We start from the raw sequence: 27,306 nt of genomic DNA on the forward strand, positions 1-27,306 counted from the left end.
AGTGGTGTTTAAATGAGCAGTGCTCAGTAGTAGTTAGCGCCATGGTTAACAGTGCCAAGTACTTACCATAGCAGTAGTATAGCCAGCAGCTAGCACTGCTAAGCGCCTGTTCAACAAATGGGTCGGTGGCGAGCTGTGCAATGAGCATTGGTCGATTCTCGGGTGGGATTGGTAGGAGCCAGCTGGCTGCTCTTACATATGATCTCAAGAACATACCTCCGAGATCGTCAGCCATCCACGCACCGAGCTTAGCCTCGTACCTGGTGTGCAGCCTTTCAATGTCTTCGTCACTCATGGCGTCGATCTCAGCGGCTGTTACGTCTTTTCCCAGATATCGCTTGGCCTGCCCACCCACCGCAAGTGCCGCCAGCCTATCCCTGAGCTGCTGTGCATGTTTGCTGGGCTGTTGGCTGGGCTTCTCCTCCTCCTCCTCCTCTGTGCCTAGAATATTGTCTATAAGCTCGTGGGTATCCATTATTAATATGTAGGGGTGACTACGTCTAATATATAATCTTAGATGTGGCGGGCGTATCAGTCAATAGCAGGAGCTTAGAATGCAGATTGTTCTTGAGCTTCTGTCGAACCTCTGCCTTTTCGCTCTCGGCCTCGATGATGTGGTTCTCCTCCAGGCATTCGTTGAACGAGTGCCGATTTTTGCAGTGGAATAAAGCCACCCACCTTGTCTGCTTGCAAAAGTCTTTTGAGGACGGCGTTGTATTTCTGAGTGAGGACCCAGACGCTTTGCTTTGCATGACCGAGAAAGCCATGAATGACAGCATTTTTTGTTTCTTCTTCATCGCCTCTAATGCGCTATAATCATCGATGATGTATAAGGTGGGCTCCCCCTCGAACTATCTGTAGAAAGCTCTTAGGCAGTCGTTGAGTCGCTCGCCGGGATCAAAACAATATACCTCAGGGTCAGACAGTATCCATCGCCGCCGGTACGCCTCGTTATGCTTAAGAGTGGGGCACAGGATCACAATGTGATGAAAGAAACCGCGGAAAGGCCCCTCAAGCAGGCGCAGCACGAAGACTGTTTTGCCGCAGTTCGTCTGCCCACAGATAATCGCGCAGTGGGCATCATCAATAAAGCGCGCTAATGAATCTACCATTCTCGATGTGCAGCTTTGCGTCCATGATCACATAGACATATACGTTCAACACGCCGGGATCTTCTCTGTCTTTTGTCACCTGTATCGTAATCCCCTTGCTGGCGTTCAGAACATGCCTCCCACTGCCATGCAGCTCGTCATCGTCGCTTGGCCGAAGGTCAAGCCAGAAGGGGTGCTTGTGCGTCAAGAACTCTTCCAAGGAGACGTCTGCCAGGCCTAAGTCTTTAACGACCCTGGCCACCTCAGGGTCCCGCTTCCGTAGGGGTGAGCTGGCGAAGAACCTCTGGACCTCGCCCCACTGCTGGTACGCCTGCATGCCCTTGCTGTACAGCTGATTGGGGACCCCTTCTATTGTGACTTCTACTTTGGTGATCTTCGGGTTGTAGAAGGATTCCGACCTCCTCTTCCACGGGGTTCCTTTAGTCTCTAACAGCATGAGGATGCCCTTCATTGCTCTCGCGGGCGTGTTCAGGTTTATGTTCCAGAGGGTATCAGACTTGTCCTTCACAAACTTTCGGTGGCGGAGGATGCGATCATACAGAATGGAGACGCCCCCGGCAAACTGGGTGCGGATCTGTCTAGCGAGATCCTCTTTGGTGACCATATCGAACTCCAGGCTGATGTTGTCGATGGTGTAAGTCGCGTCGGCATCGTCTGTTGCCTGGATGACCCGGCCGTAATCGTTGAACGTCAGTTTGTACTCCAGTCGGTCGGCCAAGGCACTCTGGTAGAATGGCATGTGGCTATCTAGAAGCTCAAAGTGTAGCGGGATGTGGAACCGACTGCCAAAAGCGTGAGCGATGGCCTTTTCTCCAGCATCGTCGTGACTTGCGGCCTGCGCTTCAACTCGAAGTTTAAGGATGTTTTCGCTGCCGATGCCTTGGTAGGACGCATTCCGCCGTTCCTTTTTGGCTAGACATAAGTCGCTGTAGCAATGAAACACATCAGAGTCGTCGATGGACATTACCTCATTCTCGCTGATTCTGATCGTGGTTTTCTTGACTACTGCGCGTCCGAGATTCCCGACCACTGTGGAGTTCGAGTTGGATGAGTTGATCGTGATCGAGAAGGCCAAGTGCACGGTACCGGGCACAACGACGTCATTTGGGCCGAGGTTGGGGAAGCGGTGCAAGAGTTGTTGATACTAGTCGATCGTACTCGGGTTGTTGGTGATGACCAAGGACTGCCGTACACCTTGTACCCCCCAAGGCTTACGGAGTGTTCTGGCGGTACTTTAGCATTCACACCCTCATTGGCGCCTAGCTTCTGGTCCTCTGTGGCCACGACGATTTTGTTGTTGTAGTTCGTCACATGGCCGATCTGCAGAAGCATGTTGCTGGGGGCCATATATAGGCGTATGCCATATACAAAGTCTACAGCGCTCCCGGCATACGGTAGCACGTCCTGGTAGCGTTTGATAGCAGACGGAAGGTCGATCGGAGAGGAAATAGCGTTTTCAACTTTCGCGGCAAACTGATATTGCGCGTCGAAGGCTGTGCCCGTGCCTAGAATACGCGCCCTTGTTTGCGCTTGATCGTCTAGAATAGCCCACACGTATGCCCGGATGGAATCATTTAGGCGCTCTACGCCCGGCTGCGTGAATCCTTGGGATGTGTCGACAATGAATGCCGCCCAAGCCTCCTCGGCGTCCTGCTCGATGTAGTCGATGTGGAGCGCTGTAGGCTTTCTAGAGAACGACATCCTGCTTGGATCGAAGGTCCCATCGCCAATGGGGCTGTAGCCTGTTCTGGTGACATAGTAATATGCCACTCCGAGGCCGTGATTCACCCCCCTGCGCCTCCAGTCTGTGTGCGCATCTACGCAGAACTCACTACAAATCCTCTCATAGGCCATCTTGTCGTAGGGGTTTTCGAATGTCGCCCACGCTCTGTCTTGCGGCAGGGGGGCCTGGAACTCTTCCAAGACCCTCCTAACTTGGTAATACACATGGAATGTGTACAGGGCCCTTATTCGTTGGTCGGGGGCGAGAAGATGGTCTTTTGCAGAGATGCCACAGCCCGTGGTTACGCACCAGACCACAAAGTTCACTTGATTCTGCCAGAATTGCATAGGATTGGTGTTCCAGGCCCAAACAATGTCACTGCTGGTTATCTTTGGCAGCCAGTACTTGGCCAACACATCTGTGAACTGGACTGGAAAGGCCTTCTTTTCATCGATGTAGATGTCAAATCGCGTGAGCTGCTCTGCTTGGGTTTGGATACTATGAAATGCCCCGGCCTTGTAAGTGGCCTCTCTATTGAACCCGTACGCCTCGCTGTTCATCGTAGCTAAAATGTTCATCACATTATCTGACATCCTAAATGGGGCACAGCACACGCTGCCTCATGCCCTTAACAACCTCGACGGCCGCCTTAAAACCGCACTTCGCGAGATAACATTCTACCCAGCCTGGGTGAATATCCCCACGGGAGTGGGCTTCTTGCTTGAGTTCAAACGTGTTGAAGTGCCGACGGGCTACTACAATATCTGTACTCTGGACAAGGACATATTCCGCCCGCATGGAATTTCTCTGGGATTGAATGAAGCCACGGGCCGCCAAGTCCTTACCCTCCCTAGAAATGTCTTCATAATACTCCAAGAGCTTGCCCCCATCTTAGGGTTCTCCGACGGGATTGCGCCCATAGGGGGGACTATGGAGGGTGAAAATCTACCTAACTTGGTCACACACAAAGAAGTCTTCGTGCATTTGGATGAACTGAGCACCTCAGAAAACGTGATAATAACCTCAAATTTCGGTGGCAGTTCAACACTACTTCAGGCCATCGCCGTGACTGGTGAAGGGATAAACTGCGGGAAGACGGTTTCATTTCCTAACCCACAGTACAAAGCCTTGCGCGCTGACTATATAACGCACTTGACCGTGGCACTTTTAAACAAAAACGGCAAGTATATTAATGTAGAGTACCTCAGTGCTACCCTAGAAATACAATGAGTATGGTGGACGCATCCGGTCCCAGGTCTGCGTGCCTGTCTTTAAGCGACTTGGCAGATGTGTCAGAGTTCGAACTTCAAGGCCAGGAAGGTAAAGTCTACGCCTTCCAGTTTCAAAGTGGCAAGTACAGCCGCAAAAAGATTACGGGGGGCAAGCAGAACCTGCCATGTTTGCTTCCCTTCAAGATGTCTCATCCTCTGTAGAGCAAGAGCGCAGGTCGCCTTGTGAGGTGATTGAAGAACAAAAACTCTCATTAATTTGCTTTGAAGACCGCTTTGTTCTTGCCAGAGCTCGCCACCCCGATTGGTTTATAGATGTGAAGGTGACCCCGATGACGGTCCAGGCCGATATAACCAACTCCGGAACCTCTTTCGTGTCGTGGGTACCAGTCTGCAAGTGTTATCTAGCTAAGGGTGTGAGAGGTGGCTTAGCACTATCTGCAGGCGATGGTGTAGATTCCGCACTTCTTATAGGGCAAACAAGTATATCTTTGTCCATGATAGAAGTAAACCCTGGATCTATACTTATCTTCAACATCATACTTGGCGCGGCCTCTCAGCGCCGTGCCTCCTTGATTACCGGTGTGAGACTAAACTGGCCTGCAGAGCACAATGGAAAGGAGCTCAGACTCATGATCAAATTACCGGCCCAGGGCGACCCAGTCATCCGGAGCTCTCTCGAGGATATATGGGTCTTTGTAGGGAGCGATGCCAAACTCGATTACATCTAATTAGAGTCCGGTATAAAATTTATAAGCTTTCGTGTTAGTATTCCCGATGACGATTTAGAGCTTACCGACGTTGTTGATTTGTAGGACGGAGAATATGGGACGACTGTACCCAGCGATAACGGATGAAGAGCCTTGACCCCGACTGTGCCGACGATTATAGTTGAAAACCCCCCGGAGGGCTTGGCGCACGCCCATCGCCTGCAGGATATCAGCGAAATACAGAGGCAGCTTGAATCTGAGCGAGATCTCCGCTGGGCCCTGTACAAAAAGTACCGGCGCGGTGTCTTAGCCGCCGAGGCTCTTGATTTGGCCATGCTCACGGCTGCTTTGGGACTAGGGGTTGCAGGCGTGGGACTACTCACAACAATAATTGCAGCCCCTGCTGTCTTGGCTATGGAAGCTGCGGCCATAGCTTGCGGTGTCTTAAATATCGCTGGAAAATTCGTTAGCCGCCGACTTCACGCAAAGGCCAAGAAACATAACGATATACGGCTGTTGGCCGAGGCCAAAGTTAACAGCATCCGTGCGCAGGTATCTACAGCATTATCTGATGGTGTTATTTCGGACGTAGAGTTCAAGCAAGTCGTTCAGGAGCTCAAGAACTACTCTGATCTGAAGCAGGAGATACGCGCTAAGTCTCGTAAGGTATTCAACACCGTAGAGATCGATGAAAGCACGAAAAAACAACTTATAGATCGCGGCCGAAAACTAGCTCGGCAAGAGCTGAAAAATGCTCTTTCCGAATGATGTTCTTGGGAGGTGCCCAGGGGGAACTTGTTACACTACTTCACATGCAGCGGAACCAAATCAGAATACAGTATACATCGCTCTGAGACTGAGAACAGTCTTACCCGTCAAAAATACCCCCTTTGGCTGGATTGCCCGTTGCTAAAAAAAATTCTCCCCAGTGTGGGGTTCGAACCCATGATCCAAAAAAGCAAAAGGCCTGGTTTATAGCTCAGCCTGTTACCAATTAATCACCACCCTAACGGCGGGCTACGGATTTTTTGCGCTAGCGACCCACCGTTAGGGGGGTTAATTGGGGCTGACACATCCCACTACCTTTGGGCCATCTACAACACCCCTTGGTAAGGTCTCTCTGCCCCCGAAACTGTCGAAAGTTGCAGAGATTCCTTAGAAGTGCGTAGAGCCCGGCGCCATATGCAGGTAACGCATTCATATACTACATATACAGGAGACCAAATCCGGATTTGAGCTAGCAAACATCCCCTTATACATGTAGTATATGAATACGCCCCTTACACACAGCGCCTTTCCCACCTCTGTCAGCCGACTGAGCTATATCCCACGACCCACGAAACATAGGCTAAATTGGAAAGTCTATTCCGCATAAACAAAAATATTTCCAAATAATTCTCCTAAAAATACTGGATCTTATCAAACAATACACGCTGAAAAAGGCTGTCACATTTATTTTTTATAAAAATCCGTGGTTTAAGCCCTATAGTGGGGAGAAAATCATCTGAATTACCTTGTTGTGCAATACAGCGAGCTTATATATAGACTATAATCCTTATGTATTAAATGCCAACTAGGTCGCCTCATATCAATGTGTGTGTGTGTAGGCGAGACTTGTAATTAATCGTGTATGCCTTGGCTGGGGAGGCACCTAAGGGGGGTTTTATGGGGAAGCAGGGAAAGGGGGGTGGGGCCTCTATTTGTTATGGGGAGGGCCCCAAGAGGGGCGTGCGCCAGAACCTATAGTGTGTATACTAGAACTTCTGGACCTCGCCGGGAATAGGGGCTGGGGGCCTCTATTTACCAAGGGGGGCGTGCGCCAGAACTCTCCCTCCCCCTACTACTATTCAGGCAAAGAGTTACACGGGTTTACAGTTGTGATAAGCATTTACAGAATGCTTATAAACGGCCACAAATATGGACGTTCCGTGCCAAGTTATACAGTAGGAAATTCTGCAAAATCAGGAGATCATCCTGTTTTATTGCTCAGCCTAGTTAGAATCACACCCCTTCACATCTGTCCACGAAGCCACAAGCACGGCATGCATGTACAAGCCATGGACTGCTGTCATCTCTCCTCATGTCACTCTAAACCTGTTGTTGTCTTCTATTCAAAACACAACAATTATACCTCTCTGCTATAAGGTAGCTGCACAGCAAGTAAAATCCACTGGTTTTGCATCATCTTTATTCATCTTTCACTGATGAAATCATCGCTAGTTGTCATTTAAGACTGTTTTTGTGGTCTTGTCTTGTTAGGTTGATTTCCGCATCTTTGGGCACATGGTTCTGAGATTTAAGTGCACCTGACTTACCATGCTCTTGGCAAAGTTATTTTGACAAGGGAGAAGGAAATATGTCCAGTCTTTAACATTTATTTTCACCTTAATTATTATTTATATATTTATTGCTATATATTCTGATTGGTAGCAAGCAAACCAGCAACCAATTCGAACAAAGCTTTTACCGCCTTGATGGGTTATAGCGATGAGGCAAAGTTAAAGTGACAGCTGTAGTTTATGGAGTATATAAAAACTGAGGAATTAAGTCGCATTACTTCTGTAGATTATAACCAGTCAAGGTGTTTCAATATGTAATAGGCAAAGCCTAGGTGCGAATGCAGGAGATATTTAGCCTAGTAATGAGTTTTAAATGTTGTGTGGTAATGATACAGCATCAAAATCATTAGGCTGTATATTACTTTGATTACCGTTGTACATCATGTATAATTTTCAAGAGCTTTTACATTTTATTGATACATGTACTCTACTCCTTGATGTATAAGATAGCCCTTGGTTTATTCCCAAGACCCACCGCATAGGTACTAGCTGTTGAGTAGTCCTTCCTGGTAAAAGTTAAATTTGAGATACAATATTTAATTTAAAGATAAAGGGCTTTCTTCACAGTTCAGAGCAGAAGTCGGACACTTTTAAGAGTATCTATATACTGTAATTCTTCGACATTTCTGCATGTTTGCAAAGTATTTATTCAAGCATAGTCTGAAGGTATTATTCTGTGTGAACTGATAAAATTATATTTTGTGAAGCCCTGAAATTGTCCAATCCAGACATAGTGTTTATGTCTTCAAAATCTAATTTAAAATGTGCATGAAATTGCACTGAAAATTGCTTTTTCATATGCGAAAAGGATGAGGAACTAGGGTATGGGATAGCTGACAGGAATCTTCAAATTTGTGCTTGTGTTTTTTGTTTCAACACTGATTACACCATTCCCAGTACGTTTGAATGTAGTTACGTTGCAAGACAGTGTCGTAGGTTAGAACACACATGCAGAACATTTTCCATTTCCTACATGTAGTGTGTCTATATTGACCCAAACCAAGTCCCAAAGCAAGCCTTATGTATCCCTATCAAAAGGGCGAAATTTCTGATAATAAAAACATTCGAACTTTAATATCTTTAATATACAAGTTCAGATAATGTATTATCACTCACTGATGTGAGCTATGGTCTTTTTAAAACCCAAAAGTAGGCTACCCTATATTAATGTCAAGACCACCGTGCCTTCTACAATATATTGTACCGTAATTGACCGAGTAGTAACTTGTGTCTTGTTCGGGTGATTCTGCACATACATATTGGATGGGAAGTCTTTGGCCAGGCACCTGACAAATTTCAGTTTCTAATCAAATCTTTGGTTTCCATACTATTGTTTTTCTGTACAGTCTTCAAGGAGGCAGAAATCGTAATCATGATTTACATTGTCGCATTGTGGTGTCAGCAAAACTGATTTTTCAGCTGAGGACAAACAACAGTGCTGAACCAAGCAATTCATCAACAAATTCCTCAAGAAAATCCAACAGCCAAACAATTCAACTAATCAATTGATCTGTGAATGATCCCGTCTGCTAGTCTTTTGTTACCTTCTGTTTCAGTATCAGAATGTCCTGAACTCCCTAATCCAGAGAATGGATATCGTGTGGGAAGCGCTCGGCAGGTCGGGGACACAGTGTCCTTCAGTTGTAATCTGGGTTATACTTTGCAAGGCTCCCAACAACGAACCTGCCAGATCAACAAGGTGTGGGACGGAGAAACATCATATTGTTATGGTAAGTCACAATTTTTCTCATACATCACGACATGTTACACAATATTCTTCAATTTATTTCAGTTTGTGCTCAGTTTGTGTATCCTGGTGGCACAGAGGTAGTTAGGTCCAATCTGGTTCTGACTGGCTCTCTTGCAATTTTGAGTGGTGGAAGGGATTGGTAACTCCATGTGCAGAGGATATAGTGTCTTGATGACTTTTTATGCACTGGTGAATCTTAAACCTATGATAAAAAGGTTCATAACTGCCACATACAGTTTATTCTTCTGAAACATTTCCAATTATATTTTGAATCATGATTTATTTTCAAAATAGTACCCTTTTATTATGTATAAACAGGTAAATTGTCCTGTAGTCTGGTAGAATATGTCTGACACTGCGACTCTGGAAGATTGCTGTTTATTCTTTGTTGTTTGTCATCAAAGTTGTTATGAAAATCTGAAACTTGTGGCAGCTTCTCTATAAAGGTGCACAATTGGGAAACACTTACAGCTGATGTAGTGACATTGACTTGCCACTTTTCAGAAGACAAAACAAAAGTTGTTCACTGTGTACCATTTACAGACAAATTTCCATTTTATTGCTTTCATTTTCACACTGTTGCTTTTATCTGCAGTCATATATTAACAAGCAAAAAAAGTTCGTCTCTAACTTCTATGTACACTCTTTTGTATCATTTAATACTCTGCAGTTTCTGTTTGATAAAACCATAAGGGTGTTATGTGTTCTGATTATCTCCACAATTGTTCAGTGAAGCCATACCTTGCCATGTGTTGCTTGGGACCCAAGGAACTGCAGTTTCAGGTATTCAGAAAATTGCATATTATATGTGCAAATTATTCAGTGATGATGTAAAAAGCCAGCACTGCTCTGTTACCTCATAATAAAGGAAGGAAAGTATGTACATGTTGTATTGCTGATGACACTGGAGTGTTCATCACCGATATCACAATACTGCACGCGGAAAATCATGACGTACCATTCTTTTCGGCAGGCACAAAAGACTATGACCTACAGGGTGTGCTTTCTTCAGACTGTGCTTTTTAAGGTACAATGGTTATAGGTGCCAGCTTGTCTTACAGTCTTTTAGGTCACAGGAGATGCAGGTGTTTGTGGTATCCTACTGGGATTCACAAATTTACTTGGAATTGAATTTGGGATCCCACATTATAGACTGGGATTGAAGTGGGATCCCACATTCCGATTATGGTTTAAGAGTGATCTTGCATCAGTGAGAACTGGAATCCCAAATCATGACTGCATTGGATTGCATGTAGTGGAATCAACATTGGTCATATATATTATGGGACACTAGTTGTAACGTAGAAACATATGCTAATGACTTATCGATTGTGTCCCATATCTGTTGGTTGAGCACAAGCAAATATACGCAACAAGTATTTTAAGATGTGACAGCATTAAATTGTTGTGGAATCTACGTAATTAGTATCTACTTTATATAAACTCAAGTTACGCCTGTCATGGCGAAGCTCTCGACACTGCTAGTTAGCGCTTTTTTTCAGGTAAGCTGATGTTTATAAGGCTCATAATATGGAAAAGGAAAAATGTGAACAAAAGTGGTAGGAATTAACCAGGCTTGTATTAGGGAAGAGAGTGTTCTCATAGAAGACAGAAGACATACATGTGTATAGGGTTTCATAGAAGTCATTAGGGAATAGAGAGTTCTCATAGAAGAATTAACACATACAATGTATACAGGGTTTCATAGAAGTCATTAGGGAACAGAGAGTTCTCATAGAAGACATACACGTACACAGAGTTTGATAGAAGTCATTAGGGAATAGAGAGTTCTCACAGATTACATAAACCATTCATATATACAGAGTTCCATAGAAGTCATTAGGGAAAAGAAAGTTCTCATAGAAGACAGAAGACATACATGTATTCAGGGTTTCATAGAAGTCATTAGGGAATAGAGAGTTCTCATAGAAGACATAAGACATACGTCTATACAGGGTTTCAGAGAAGTCATTAGGGAACAAAGAGTCCTCATAGAAGACAGAAAACATACATGTATACAGGTAGAATTCATTAGGGAACAAAGAGTTCTCATGGAAGACAGAAGACATACATATATACAGGGTTCCATAGAAGTCATTAGGGAACAAAGAGTCCTCATAGAAGACATAAGACATACATCTATACAGGGTTTCAGAGAAGTCATTAGGGAACAGAGAGTCCTCATGGAAGACAGAAGACATACATGTACACAGGTAGAATTCATTAGGGAACAAAGAGTTCTCATGAAGACAGAAGACATACATATATACAGGGTTCCATAGAAGTCATTAGAGAACAGAGAGTTCTCATAGAAGACATAAGACATACATCTATACAGGGTTCATAGAAGTCATTAGGGAACAGAGAGTTCTCATAGAAGACATACATGTACACTGAGTTTGATAGAAGTCATTAGGGAATAGAGAGTTCTCACAGATTACATAAACCATTCATATATACAGAGTTCCATAGAAGTCATTAGGTAACAGAGAGTTCTCATAGAAGACGTGAGGCATACATGTATGCAGGGTTTGATAGAATTCATTAGGGAACAGGGAGTTCTCAAAGAAGACAGAAGACATACATGTATACAGGGTTTCATAGAAGTCATTAGGGAATAGAGAGTTCTCATAGAAGACATAACACATACATGTATACAGGGTTTCATAGAAGTCATTAGGGAACAGAGAGTTCTCATAGAAGACATACATGTACACAGAGTTTGATAGAAGTCATTAGGGAATAGAGAGTTCTCACAGATTACATAAACCTTTCATATATACAGAGTTTCATAGAAGTCATAAGGGAACAGAGGGTTCTCATAGAAGACACAAGACATACATCTATACAGGGTTTCAGAGAAGTCATAGGGAACAGAGAGTTCTCATAGAAGACAGAAGACATACATGTATACAGGGTTTGATAGAATTCATTAGGTAACAGAGAGTTCTCAAAGAAGACAGAAGACATACATGTATATAGGGTTTGATAGAATTCATTAGGGAAAAGAGAGTTCTCATGGAAGACATACATCTGTACAGGGTTTCAGAGAAGTCATTAGGGAACAGAGAGTTCTCATAGAAGACACAAGACATACATCTATACAGGGTTTGATAGAATTCATCAGGGAACAGAGAGTTCTCATGGAAGACATGCGACATACATGTATGCAGGGTGTGGTAGAAGTCAGGAAACAGAGAGTTCTTATAGAAGACAAAAGACATACAGGGTTTGAGAGAATTCATTAGGGAAAAGAGAGTTCTCATGGAAGACATGAGGCATACATGTATGCAGGGTGTGGTAGAAGTCAGGGAACAGAGAGTTCTTATAGAAGACAAAAGACATACAGGATTTGATAGAATTCATTAGGGAAAAGAGAGTTCTCATGGAAGACATGAGGCATACATGTATGCAGGGTTTGACAGAATTCATTAGGGAACAGGGAGTTCTCATAGAAGACAGAAGACATACATGTATACAGGGTTTCACAGAAGTCATTTTTCCAGATATAGCCCACCACTTTCTCAGCGAAATTGAGTTTTTTTGTGTTGGAAGGCGGGGTAGGTCAAATTATTCATGGGGACTGATTTGGTAGAGACCAAAGAAGCTTAATATGTGTCATGTCATCTTCGTATATAAGCCTCCCCTTAAAAAAATTGCCTTCTTAAATCTAATCATCGTAGAGGGTCGTGGAGATTTTTATAAAAGGGAGATAATTTGTCATGCGAACAGATTGCTTTGTGGAACTTTTATTTAAAATTGTGAACATTTCTTTCTAAAACAACCTCAAATTGAATAAATATAATCAGCTTATTCAGTCGAAGGACCAAATACCGGCTCCTCCTGACGATTTCTATGAGCCCCTGGTATATGTAGGCAAAAGTTACTCTGAAGTGATTAGTTTCATGCATTCCGTGGAACGTTGTTAGTGTTTGTATTGAAATAAACACTGCTGAGGAACATGAATGCTATGTTCAGCTCATTTGAAAGCATTCATTCTAGCCATTAATGTGCAGGTAGATATACTAAATAGCAAGCAGTTGCGAATGTGCTAATTGTTTTAATTTGACCATTTCGATTGTTCTTAAAACCTACAAGCCTAGTGAAACAAACCAACTCAACAAAGTTAGGCACACACTGAGTACATATACAGCAGTTTGTAGTCAGTCATTTTGAGCTTTACAGCTGGAACAGTTTTGTGTCATGTGACCATCAGAAATTGCGCTTTTTTTTTTTTTTTGCAATTTGCTTGCCATTCAGAAATTATTTATTCATAAATATGGCAAACCAACCCTTGGATAATTTTTCAAGCACTGTAGACCCTGCATTTATCAAGACACTTCAACAATTTTTCGAAACACATTCAGTACATATATAGCCCTTTATAGTCAGCCATTTTCGGCTTTACACATACACAGTTGTTATATAGGTTATGTGACCTCCAAATATGGGGGAAATTGCATTTTTTCTGATTTTGAACTATGCTGAAAAAAGACAAAACTGTGCAATACTGAAAAGAAAAAAGACCAGATTTGTGATCATAACATATATCTAGTACCATATTCAAACTGTTTAAAATCAGAAAATTTTGGTCACATGACAAATTCAGTAATAGTGCATTTCCACAGTTTTAAAGATATGTAACTTATTTTTATACGTCCCCTTCATCAGACAGAGTGCATCATGTTGTAGAGATTTTGTCCATCCATATTCGTGTCCCGACTATAACTTCAACAGTTTTCTGGTAGTAGAGTTTTAAGTTTTGGTGGATACATACACAGATGGCAATGTGTCAGGAGTCACATTTGTCCATATGGGCAGTTGTCATGTTTACCGGATTGCCATTTTCTTTGTATACTATATAATTAGATATGATTTTTTGTCTGGCCTATAACTCTAACTGTTTTTAAGTGGAGTTTTAATTTTTGGTGGATACATACATACACAAATGTTGATGTGTAGTGACTCACATGTGTCCATTTTCATGGTTGTCATGGCAACCAGATTGTTATTTTCCTTATTTATATTATATAAATAGAAATGATTTTGTGTCGGTGTTACAACTCATAATGTGTTTTATGTTTTCCACATAAAGTTTTCATTTGTGGTGGACACATTTGTCAGGGTTTATTCTCACCACAATGCTACTGGTATTCTTTATACATTTCAAACAAATACATTTGTTGGGGCGTATGTTGTGTTCAACTGAACTATTGATGCATGCTTCATTTGCCCGAATGTGTTCTTTTTGCATTCTAAATATCAGCTCAATGACATAAACCCCTTTTCAGGAAAATGACATGTTAACGCTTTCTGTCAGTGGCATTGTGCCGGCAAATGTAGGTCATGCTTAAAATTACAAATTGTGGGGAAAAACATTTCCAGGGTGCATTTCCAAAGTGAACTGGATTTGAATCTCAGATTGCCAAATAATATGCCAAAAAAAAAATGTAAGAATGATAAGAAATTGACTGGATAGCAGACTGCTGGGACTGGTAGTCTAGTGATCATTGTCGTGAATACCAGTGAAAATAAAATAAAACATTGCACAGCAGTGCTGGGCCACAGGTATCAAGAGATTGGGCATTTGATTGCGAGAGTGTTAATTCCTTTCATCGACTGCTGCTGGTGGCAGGCAGAATTAGAATACATGCACAGTACCAAGCAAAACTACATTGCATAGGTTTCATGCAGTCTGTCATCAAGCTAGTCAAATTTTTGTTGGCTTTTCGTCACAACATGAAAACGATACAGAGCACAAAAATAACTCTTGCAGATTTGTAGTACTGACAAGGAGTACCAGTTAGTGTGTTTGTTTAATCATTTTAATTTTTTTGATTTATTTATTTTATTGGTGTTTTACGCTGTACTCAAGAATATTTCACTTATACGGCTGCGGCCAGCATTATGGTGGAAGGAAATCATGCAGAGCCTGGTTGAAACCCAAGACCATCTGCAGGTTGTTGAGAAGCCAGCATGAGCTGGACTTGATCTCACAGCAACCTCATTGGTGAGAGACTTCTGGGTAATTACACTGGGCTTGAATCCTTGGCAAGCAGATAGGAAGATAGGGTAATCCTGTACGCATAAGACAAACACCGCACGTTCCAGGAGGTCTGACACCTGTCAGTGTCCATGTGCTGTGAGACTATGTACAACAACAAACACCTGCCAGCCAGCCAGCATAGCAGTGTGCCGGTTTGCTGGTATCTTTGGAACTAAATGACAAAATACCATTCAATCTATAATATTTATCAGAAATATTAAGTTCAAAACTATTACAGACATTATAGGTGGTTGCTGTGTTCATTTGTCGATATGAAAGTAATTGTATTCTCGGGAGAGCACCTGTATAAACCGAGTGTGCATTTCAGGAGTTCATGCCGATTAAGACAAAGTAGGTGGAGAGGGGGTTGCTCCCGCAAACTACATATAACGCGTCAAAGAGGTGTGATTTTACGGCAACTGCTAATGGTGCCCTTGGGCCGATAGAGATTTAGACAACAAATTAAAGCGAAGATTAAGTCTTGCTCACGGTGTAATACATTTCCATTTTAAACGCTTCATAAATGAATTATTTGACATAAATTCTTGTATTGGAAGGGAGCACAGTGGTGTTTTATTGTGTATCAGACCACTTTTTATTTGTTTGTTTTCCATATCGATGCTTTTTTGCACTCTTCAGCTGACTGACAAAGCAAAAAGCATGTTGTGCTTTCTTGCCGAGAGAGAAGGACATTCAGTACATCATTGTATTGAGGGCAGCCTACTTTGGCAAATCAAGCAATGGATCAAGCCTATTATACCAACCCAAAACTAAGTTAATGAAGTCTTTCAGCTAGTGAGTTTCTCTGTATAACATAGTATGTCAGCCATTATGTTAATTTTTTGTTTCAGTCTCGTTATGTCCCCAATTACCCTATCCAGAGAACGGGCGTCGCATTGGTGATAATTATCAGGTCAATGACACGGTGTCCTTTGAATGCAATGTGGGTTACACTTTGCATGGCTCCCAACAACGAACCTGCCAGCCCAACAAGGTATGGGACGGAGAAACATCACATTGTTATGGTAAGTCAACAGCTGTTTAAATTAAATAACACAAAATGTCATGTATTACAGCTTTTTACACAATTTATTTCAGTTTGTGCTGAGTTTCTGTATTGTGGTCCAAGTTCCAATCTGGTTCTCACTATTGCTGCTGCAAGTCTTTATCTGTAATAAAACTGTTCACGATGCAGAATTAAAAGGTGGCCAGATGCGGTTATTCTTACAGAACATTTTTTGTGATATTTTGACAATGGCAGCCTTTAAATATGTATAACAGGTAAACTGTCGTGTAGTCTGGTAGATTATGTCTGACACTATGACTGTGACTTGCTGTTCAATCCAACTTGATTGTCATCAGAGATGTTCGGTGTTTCAAACTAGGATTTTGAAGATATAAAACTATGAATATCTTAAAATAAAAATGCACAATTGGTAAAACAGCAAGAAGTTTACGTGTACAGCAAGAAGAATGGCAAGGAAAACAAGAATGACAGATTCAAAAACAAAAGAATTGAGAAGTTAAACACTTCATTAATAATTGAAGGGTATGATGTAAATACAGTATTTATTTGATGATTAATACAGATGCAGTGGCCATCAAAACAGCAGTTATTCAGCTGCAAGTGTTAAAAATCAAACTGTCAGAATACATATACCATCTACTACTAGTATTATAACATGCAGAGTGAAGTGACTACTTTCCTTCGTCCATCTAACAATCGTTTGCATGTAATGAGAAACAGAAAGACTTAAGCACCTGGATTCAGCACTTTAAAATTACTACCACTACATGTTCAACTTAAGGAGAAGAAGACATGAAAATGTGTGTAGAAACCACCTGCAGAAAGGCTGTTGAAAAGTGCATTTGCATGAACATATCTTACTTTTTTTTTTACACCAAATTACATGTAGCCAAACGTTTTCATTGTAAGGTGGGCTTTATGTGCTGTGCAGATAATGTATGCTTCCAGTGGTATCACACCCACTGTTTGTCTGACCCTGAAATAGGTATTTACCGGATTGTAAGATGTACTTGTCAAGATTGTCAGATGTACAGATGTGGTTGTCAGAGGCATACATTACATAGTTGAAGTTTACAAGGACATTCAGATTTGAACTTAAAGGAATAGAAAGGTGTCTCTCTTCTATGTAAACTTCACTTATATTATAAGTAAGAAAATATTGCACATGGATGAAAGAGGAGGAAATGGAGAGGAACTGTGGGGAAGATAATGTTAAAAAAACTTAAGTATAAGGTTGAAAGGAAGTGGGGTGGAGTGGGGTATAGTGTGTAAATGTTTCGTGTTTAAATGGTGATGTCAAGATCCCCAAGATCTTTTTTTAAACATTATGTCCAATCCAAATGACACAATTTCCAGCTGATACATGTATCTACTAAAGTAGGGGGGGGCCCCTTCCGGGTGCCTATTGCTTTAAATATGTTAATACATTAATATATGGAACCCCTGCTGGGATTTATGACAGTGATTTAGTGAGATACTGCCCACAATTCCCAGTAATAATATCGCACCCACTGGGATTTAGTGGGATCCCACTTAAAATGCCCAGTTATGAAATCCCACCTAAATCCTGGTGGGATTATTAGGGAATCCCACTGGGATTTATGACAGGGATTTAGTGAGATACTACCCACAATTCCCAGTAATAACATCGCACCCACTGGGATTTAGTGGGATCCCACTTAAAATGCCCAGTTATGAAATCCCACCTAAATCCTGGTGGGATTATTAGGAAATCCCACTGGGATTTATGACAGGGATTTAGTGAGATACTGGCCACAATTCCCAGTAATAATATCGCACCCACTGGGATTTAGTGGGATCCCGCTTAAAATGCCCAATTATGAAATCCCACCTAAATCCTGGTGGGATTATTAGGGAATCCCACTGGGATTTATGACAGGGATTTAGTGAGATACAGGCCACAATTTCCAGTAATAAAATTGCTCGAACTTGGATTTAGTGGGATCCCACTTAAAATGCCCATTTATAAAATCCCACCTAAACTCTGTTGAGATAATCATGGAATCTCACCGGGATTTTTGACAGATTTAATGGGGTTCCGTCCAGATTTCCCAGTGATAAATAATCCCTCTGTATTTCCATTGGGATGCCACTGGTGTTGTAATTCATTTGTTCTGAGGTTCTGGCTAGAGCAAATGAAAGTCAAAAAGGTGTTAAATATATATATATATGATATAATTGGTCACCCATTTTAAGCTGGCTTGTACTTTACCCTAAGCCATACACCAAACATTGGTGTAATATTGGCAACCCAATATTATGGAGAGCAATGTCGAACAAAATGTTAGGGGTGGTGTCTGAAAAAATACTGCAGCTCTGGTTTTGCACACATGTAGAGCACAATAGCACAAGGAAGATATTCCATAATTGATTCACTGTAAACTTCACAACTTGATGTGTTGTGTATTAGAGTCAATGTTTAAGTACATGTAAATGTTAAGTTTTTTATCTCGAAAACTACTGCATGCATTGACCTGGCGCTTTACAGTCATAAAAAGCACAGTGACACTCTGTGAATTTTCCGTCACTTATCCTCTGATTGCATATTAAATACCATTACGTACCAAATTCATGACTCCAGTTCACTATGTATTGAGCTGAAGTTTTGTATCCTTGTGTCTCCTACAAGCAAATGCTTTGGTAGCCTTGATCACGTAAATGATGTATTTTTTTTTTTTTTTTGTACTGCACAATACATTTATGTAAATTATTGTACATATCTATGGCCCTATCTTCAGGGATGACATAATGCCACAAAGAAAAATCACCATGATGTCAATTATGTGGAATCTTGAAATTCTCTTATTGGAAAGGAAGACAATGGCCCTTTGTCGGGTATACGACAAATCTTCATTCATTATTTTGATTTCCCTTTCACTGCTTTTCTGTTTCATTCAATAAAATGACTATGGAGAAAGTGTGTTGTTTGTTCTTCTCGGTTGTTCATTACATCATAGTATTGAAGGCAATGAAGCAAGCCTATTCCACCAAACAACAAATGAGTTAAGTCTTTCAGCTGATCACTTTTTCTTTACAATTGTAGGTCAGTCATTACGTTCATTTTTTGTTACATTCTGTTTTAATATTGTTATGTCCCCAATTACCCAATCCTGAAAACGGGCATCGCCTTGGTGACAGTTATCAGGTCAATGACACAGTGTCCTTTGAATGTAATGTGGGTTACACTTTGCATGGCTCCCAACAACGAACCTGCCAGCCCAACAAGGTATGGGACGGAGAAACATCATATTGTTATGGTAAGTCAACAGCTGTGCTTACAAAATGTAATATATTACAGCTTTTTCTACAGTTAATTTCAGTTTTACTCTGTTTCTATATCTTGCTGGTTCAATCGTACCTAGTGTCAATCTGCTTGTCGCTGGTCCTTTTGCAGTTTGTCTTGGTGGAGCCGGTTTGTAACTCCACGGGGTCAAGATGTGGAGTCTTTACAACTTATTGTGCATTGGTGAATTTAGAGGCTGCAATGTGGTTTCTAAATACTTACCTATAATAAAAATGTTCATTATATTGATTTTTTTTTTTTTTTTTTTTTTTTGATTGGTGTTTTACGCCGTACTCAAGAATATTTCACTTATACGACGGCGGTCAGCATTATGGTAGGTGGAAACCGGGCACAGCCCGGGGGAAACCCATGACCATCCGCAGGTTACTGACAGACCCTCCCACTTACGGCATCATTATATTGAGGACAGCATAGTGTGGCAAATCAAGCAATGAATCAAGCCTATTACACCAACCCCCAAACGAGTTAATGAAGCCTTTCAACTAATCAGTATCTCTGTACAGTTGTAAGTCAGTCATTACGTTTACTTTTTTTGTTACGTTCTGTTTTAGTGTCATTATGTCCCCAACTGCCCAATCCTGAGAACGGGCGTCGCATTGGTGATAATTATCAGGTCAATGACACGGTGTCCTTTGAATGCAATGTGGGTTACACTTTGCATGGCTCCCAACAACGAACCTGCCAGCCCAACAAGGTATGGGACGGAGAAACATCGTATTGTTATGGTAAGTCAACAGCTGTGCTTACAAAATGTAATATATTACAGCTTTTTCTACACTTTATTTCAGTTTTACTCTGTTTCTATACCCTGCTGGTTCAATCGTACCTAGTGTCAGTCTGCTTGTCACTGGTTCTTTTGCAGTTTGTCTTGGTGGAGCCGGTTTGTAACTCCACGGGGTCAAGATGTGGAGTCTTTACAACTCATTGTGCATTGGTGAATTTAGAGGCTGCAATGTGGTTTCTAAATACTTACCTATAATAAAAATGTTCATTATATTGAGGGCAGCATGGTGTGGTAAATTAAGCAATGAATCAAGCCTATTACACCCACCCACTAATGAGTTAATGAAGCCTTTCAACTAATCAGTATCTCTGTACAGTTGTAAGTCAGTCATTACGTTTATTTTTTTTGTTATGTTCTGTTTTAGTGTCATTATGTCCCCAACTGCCCAATCCTGAGAACGGGCGTCGCATTGGTGACAGTTATCAGGTTAATGACACGGTATCCTTTGAATGTAATGTGGGTTACACTTTGCATGGCTCTGAACAACGAACCTGCCAGCCCAACAAGGTATGGGATGGAGAAACATCGTATTGTTATGGTAAGTCAACAGCTGTTTAAATTAAATAACACAAAATGTCATGTATTACAGCTTTTTCCACAATTTATTTCAGTTTGTGCTGAGTTTCTATATCCTGTTCGCTCAATCGTTTGTAGGTTCAATCTGTTTTGTTGATGGTCCTGTTACATTTTTGCTCTGTGGAGCCAATTATTAAGTGCATGTCCTCAGGATGTCGTGTCTTGAACTCATTGTGCATTGGTGAATCTAGAGGCTGCAATGTGGTTTCCAAATATTTACCTATAATAAAAATGTTTACGATGCAGAATGACAATGTGGCCAGATACAGTTGTTTTTCTGAAACATTTTGTACGATATTTGAGGGGGCCTTCGTGCCTGAGAGGTGGGTAACACACCATCATGACACAATGACCCAGGAGCCTATCACTAATGCGTTCCCTGTGAATTCAAGTGCAGCTCATGCTGGCTTCGTTCCTGGGCGTATGTGGAAAGGACCGCCAGCAACCTGCAGATGGTCAAGGGTTTCCTTGGGCTCTGCTTGGTTTCCTTCCACCATAATGCTGCAGGCTTTTATTTTCGTAATTCTTAACAAGAATCTAAATGGATTCCTGTAGGTTTACTTTATGTGATTCCACCAGAATCTAGGTCAAATCTAGACCACAAAGTATGCTGTTACTCCAAATTTTAATATGTGCTATATAAAATGAAACAGTTTTTGGAGTTCCCGGTGACATAAATATCACTATACAGGGGTAGAAATAAGCCGCACAAATCAAAAGGCCAGCAGGGCTAGTTGACTTCGAAATCAGTTGGCCCTTCCCCTGGCTTCATGACAGAAAAAATCATAATGCCAGTAAAGTTTTAACATTGTAGGCTGATTTAATACATATAGTTAATTATTATCTTTGTTCAAAGAATTACATGATTACTAGTTACTAGTGACATGAACAATTTTTTTTAAGTAGATTAGGTAGTAGAAGGTTGTTACGAAAAAAATCAGTTGTGAATGTGTAATATGTTGGGTAAGATTTTGGGGGGCCAGCGATCCTCGCATAGGCCTTATTAGTAAAGTATAAACCAAAGACCAAAAAGTCCTTAGACCAAAGCTTTCAGCTACAGAAGTCAAGTGTAGCTCATTGAGTCGCTGGCAATTGGAATGTATTTGCTACATTGCTGCGACATTTGACAGTAGCATGCCACAATAAAGTCAATCCTTTAGTACCAAAATTCTAGTGTAGATGCGATCAAGTTTAAAAGCAAACTGTGTAAAGCCATTCTGATTCTTGCTGCTTACGGTGTTTCATCGCTGCTTAGTAGCCAACAAAATATTTGCAGAGAAATGTCTTCACACACCTCTTTTCGTAGCTCCATGTTCATTTCATTGCAATCTTCTCATTAGTTTTGGATATGTTTCAGTTTTAATTGTCCTCTGCAGCTGGTCATAACCACTACTACTGCTGTAGCAATCAAGCGGCCATTGCCTTGTCCGCCTTGTCGGGGCATTTCTGACAATTTGTTAGGTGCTCACTCATTCGTTCACAGAAGAGGTATAGCCAATGGAATAGCCTGTATCATAGCGACATTCACTAGAAACCGTCACGTGTTGTTATCTACGTTTCTTTCATTTCCACCTGTATGCTGAAGATTGATCAAACTAAAGACGAATCATCTCACACTTTATTTTCCCACGATGCCCTAATCCACGAGAGTTTGTGTGCACATTTAAAGCCGCGCTTATTTCCCCTCCCTGCTGTTAAAATTTAGCTTGGCCCCATGGACTTTCTTATCCCAGCTGTTGCCATTACATCAGAGATTTCACTATCAGCGGGCCAGCGGTTAATTCGACCCCTGCTGTATTTCATTATTTGTCAGTTAGTTTATGCTAAAGAATTTGCTTGTTTTGTAGGATAAAACCAACATTAAGGTGATTCATTTCAAAATTTCAAAATTCGTTCACAGTTAATTTTGATCTCTGTTTGTCAGTGTAGAGTTTCTAATGTTTGTATGTTTTGAAAGTTATCATGGTGAACAACAACAATGGCTATTCGAAATAATGTGTAACAAAGTCAAACAAAACGTGCATTATGGCAATGTTTATGGTCGTACGTCCACTTATAGGTATGAATGGGGTTCACTAGCCTTCTACAAAGGGAAGCAAATCTTGCAACTGATAAAACAGCAGTGCCCTCTATCTATTTTCCTGTAACGCTTTTATTATTCATGATTTCTGATGTTGGTATTGAAATCAGTGGTATTGTAATTTAAGTAGGTAGAGGGCAGCACTGCTGTTTTATAAGTTACAAGATTTGCTTCCCTTTGTACAGAGCTGGCAGACCCCATTGGAAATTTGGGAACTATTGATCATCAGAGTTGTTAGATGTTTCAGACAAGAATTTTAAAAATATTAAACTTTAAGCAGCTTAATATAAAAGTGCACAAGTGTGAAAATATATGCAGCTGTAACTACCATGGCAACATTTTTTAAGTTAATTTATAAGTTTATTTTATACATGTAAGGTTAAATAATCGTAAAACACAGTTTCTAGAAGGGTCAACAAAGGTAGTGGCACTTTTGGTTTGACAGGCTTTGTTAGTGTAAAACATGGTTTAGAAAGGTCATTGACCTAGTCCTTGTTTTTCCTCCACGTAGGAAATAAACTCATCACAGTGACAGCCAGTATGTCATCTTCCTGATATAAAAAAATCGCTGTTCTTTGTATTGCCATTATAATTTTCTTATAACCTATGTATACCACAGAAAAGTTTTACAGGTTTGACACATGGAAAGCGTCAGTCTGGTGGAATTATATCCACGGATCTATTAAACTTGCATGCTAGACTTTTTATATTATTGCTAGACATAACTGGCCTATTGATTATATTCTTGCGTGACAGAACCCTAGAGATTAGGTCTAAGGTTTCCTGCCTTCTGACATTGTGCAAAGTAAATCTATCCAATCAGGTTAAAAGAAACACTTACCAGACCGTGGAAAAGGGAAACCCACACACATTCCACAATGACTCATGCTACAGAGAACAGCAGGCCTATACCTGAGCATTGCGATTGGGTAAGTGTTACATAAGTGATTAATACGTTTCTCTCTTGTACTTACTTTCTCTTAATGTGTGATAAATAAATATGTAATTAAACTTACATACTGGCGCTATTGTTGCCAGTGAGTGTTTTTGCCCAGTTTCTTTGACAGGAGACGTGATAAGTGGTGTATAATAGAGTTATACACAAGTATATAATATATTATACACCTCTTATCACTCCTGGGGCCTATTGTCATGAAGCTTACTTAGCTTACTTAGGTTTTTAATCCCTGGTTTTTAATAAGTTATTTGAATGCCTTTCAACACTCTTAAAAAATCTGAAAAATAAATGAAAGTATTTTTAGTCATAGTTTGCAATTGTCTCTGATGAACCTTCATATTTTAGCTTTTTTTTACTTTAAATTATTGGCATCTCCCAAGGACTATTCCTTCTCCTTTTATACAGAACATATATGGCCTTTTACTGCCTCGTAGTCTCTGGAAATTTGCACTTTACATTGCAACCTTCAGGACATAGAAACACGGCATTTAAGCGTTTCTAATGTCACGCATCTAAAAATTTGTATTGTACCATATCTCTGTGAAACATTCACAATAATTCTTATAAAAAGCCAAAGCAAGGGCAAGAGTGCAAATTTCTTTGTGTTTCTGACATGTATGAGTTATTTTGTGAAACAGTCTTGTGTGTATCTAGGGCACTACATTTGATGTTTCTGGAATATATCACTGAGTTTGGAACATTTGACATTAGTTTTACACTAAGTTTTCCAGAAAAGTCCAAAATGTTCTTCTAGGGATACAAAAGGCTTGTATCATGTTTAAATCTGTGTCGATAAATGGGGAATTTAAAAAAGTTTTGTATTTTCTACCCAGTGCCATTGTTTTATAAGAAAATAATATACAATTTCTTGATATAATTTTCTTGATAATTTTGTAGTCTTGATTCTGTATGCTGTTTATATCACATGTGCTTTGAGGGTCATTTTAATGGGTTGGTTGTTGTCCTGTGTCAAATAGGCGCAAAGATAGAGTGTAATCCAGATATCCTAGTCATAATTTCACTTGTCATCAGGTCCAATCTAAACTGATAGCTTCGAAGACTGTAGTTTTCTCGTAGACTTCTAATCGACATGAATGGTGCCAATATATTTAGATTCCATAAAGGTTTGGAATTTGGTGCTGCCTTATATGCATCATTATTGTACATATCTGTATCTGTACTGTACCAGATATCACACACTAGCGCTCGAAAAGTAGTCTGATTATGTATGTAGGCTATCACCATTCCCTTGACGTGTTTGTTCTCGGTTTATATGCCTGGTAAGTCTTAACATAACAGACCTCAGGCAAAAGCCCTCTGTCTATTTTGTCTAACCACTATCAAAGACCTCAAGCTCAGGTGATAACCCATACTTTCATGGTGCATTTGCAGTGTTCTGAGTACACTCAGCTATTCTGTTTCTGGTAACGTGGCTGGGCGAAGTTCAATGCGAGAAAATATAACTGCCATCATGCTCTCAGTACCTGCAACTCTTGTTGGTTTGTGGTTCCATGATGCGTATTTCTATAGCTAACTTTAACAAACGAGGTCTTTAGAAGTGGTGGTCATCAACATTGAAGGCACTGCATCTGTCACAATAAATGCCTCATGCATGTCATCTAAACTGATGGACGAGGCATGGGGGGTCATGTGTTGTGCTTACCTAGAAGGCTAAGCAGGCAAACTCAGACGTACAATCTGCAAGCAAAGCAAATCGAGGTTTAACAGTCGTTAGATGTTGGAAATTACATTAAAGTGTTATCCAATGAAAAGTATGAAAATACATTTGTACCAAATGGGGAGAAAGATGATGACAATCTTTCAGCGTTGTTCGGTTACATGTTTGTAAACTTTCAAATGTTTATGTTAGATCCCAAAAGCAAGCAGGTGACTCCACACCTTGTCATGTGTTCATGAGGACCCAAGGAACTGCAGTGTCAATTAACTGAAAATTATATCGTTAAAATCTTTAAAAACTATGCAAAATAGGCAGAGATGAACGCGAAGTCAAAAGCCAACACTGCACTGTTATCGTATGTACACCTGGTGATTTGCCGAGGAAGGAAGTGTTCATCACTGAACATCAGTATATTGCGTACGAAAATTAAACAATGATGACATACCATTCTTTTCAGCAGACACTCTTGCTGGGTGTTCATGAAGCCTACAGTGTGGGCGCTTTGTTACGGTGGTTAATTATAGGTGCTAACTTGCCTTACAATCTGCTAGGTTACAAGAGGTGTAGGTTTTAAACCGGGCTCAGGACAGGATAAATTAATAACATTTTTCTGATCTCTAAAAGTGCAGAGTGACTCTTCCTTATCTGTGGAACAAATGCTATCTATACATGCACCATTGATGTGTAGTAATTCATTTTTGCAGTTTGGGTAAAGTACCAGGTTTTGGCACTCTTGTCGTCTACTGTTTAATTCATTTATCAGTATTTATTAGACAGATAAATAGGTATTAAGTGGTTGGGAAGAGGTTTGTATATGTCTCTGTTATACAATGACTGCCACTTTAGCCTAACTAGTGATTTGTTGGGGACAGCCTAAAGTGTGTTTCACTCATACAGTCTGCACTGGTTATGACAGGTCAAGTTCAGGTGTCAGTCAGGTCTGTAAGTAGCACTGAGGCATAGATGACAAATTTCAAAACGCAGCCAGTCTTGAGCATGGCACAGGAGAGAAATAAAAAGCTAAACCACATGTTGGAGCAGATCACCACAAATGTTTAATCTTTTCTTTAAATGATGTACATGTTGTAGTTTTAAATTTGTGTTGTGCTTTGTAAAAAAAAATGTGATTTTAGGTAGTTACTGATATATGATTTGTGTTGTTTATTTTCCATGTGATGATATGTTTTAGTGTTTTATCCGAACCACATTTGATTATTATTTTGTATGTTGTTGTTGTTTTAATATCTTATAAATTTTCCTCTCATTATTATATCTTTTAATTACAGGTGTATATTTGTTCACAGGAGTGGAACCAGTTGTTTGGCATTCCCATGTGGTTGATACCTAAGATTCATCGCAGGCTAGGCATTGCCTCTACTTGCCCATCTTTCACACCAGCCAATCAGAATTGATTCTGTATCCCTTTTCAGTGTCCTAACTGGTATATAGACATAGATATTGATAAATAGATATCTATATCAGAAAGGATTTCATTTACATATTTGTCAGAACAAGCAGACGTTGACTTCAACTACATAAAAGCCTTCAGAATAAATTATGGACTGAATAGGATGCGATATGCGGCGTCACCTATCATATCAGATTTATTAAATGAGTGGTACAATTCAATTGTTTGCAGTCTCTCTAGCTTTAAACAAACGAAAATCACACAGGAGTTTGATGTAATTACATGGCCACCCAAATACAGTTGCTTATGTCATAACTTATCTGAATGTTGGCATCTGTCCCAGTGTTAGGGAAAAGCAGTGTTAAGCAAAATGCTATTCATTTCAGGTTTTGCACTTGTGTAGATCACATTAACATGAGGGGGATGTTCCATCATTATTTTGGTGTGTGCGTATTAATTACTGTAAATTACAACGTCCATGTCTTAGTGTGTTGTGTACAAGAAGACTATATGAGGAGTGATATCTCAAAAACTACTTTATGTATGGACCTGAAGTTTCAT

At 40.7% G+C, this 27,306-nt stretch overlaps 1 protein-coding gene and 1 long non-coding RNA gene across 2 annotated transcripts in view; both read left to right on the forward strand.

Moving 5' to 3' along the window:
• LOC135475082 (sushi, von Willebrand factor type A, EGF and pentraxin domain-containing protein 1-like) overlaps window positions 1–27,306 on the forward strand; it is a 107,230-nt gene that overhangs the window by 70,740 nt on the left and 9,184 nt on the right. The window contains exons 6-7 of the mRNA XM_064754824.1: window positions 8,670–8,843; window positions 15,761–15,934. Of these exons, the coding sequence (XP_064610894.1) occupies window positions 8,670–8,843; window positions 15,761–15,934 (348 nt within the window). The remainder of the gene's footprint in view (window positions 1–8,669; window positions 8,844–15,760; window positions 15,935–27,306) is intronic.
• Window positions 20,425–27,000, forward strand: LOC135474743 (uncharacterized). Its single transcript, XR_010445001.1, has 3 exons — window positions 20,425–20,583; window positions 23,525–23,630; window positions 26,624–27,000. It is a non-coding gene; the product is annotated as an uncharacterized LOC135474743 (long non-coding RNA).

This window comes from Liolophura sinensis, chromosome 9 (assembly GCF_032854445.1).
Source record: "Liolophura sinensis isolate JHLJ2023 chromosome 9, CUHK_Ljap_v2, whole genome shotgun sequence".
NCBI lineage: Eukaryota > Metazoa > Mollusca > Polyplacophora > Chitonida > Chitonidae > Liolophura > Liolophura sinensis.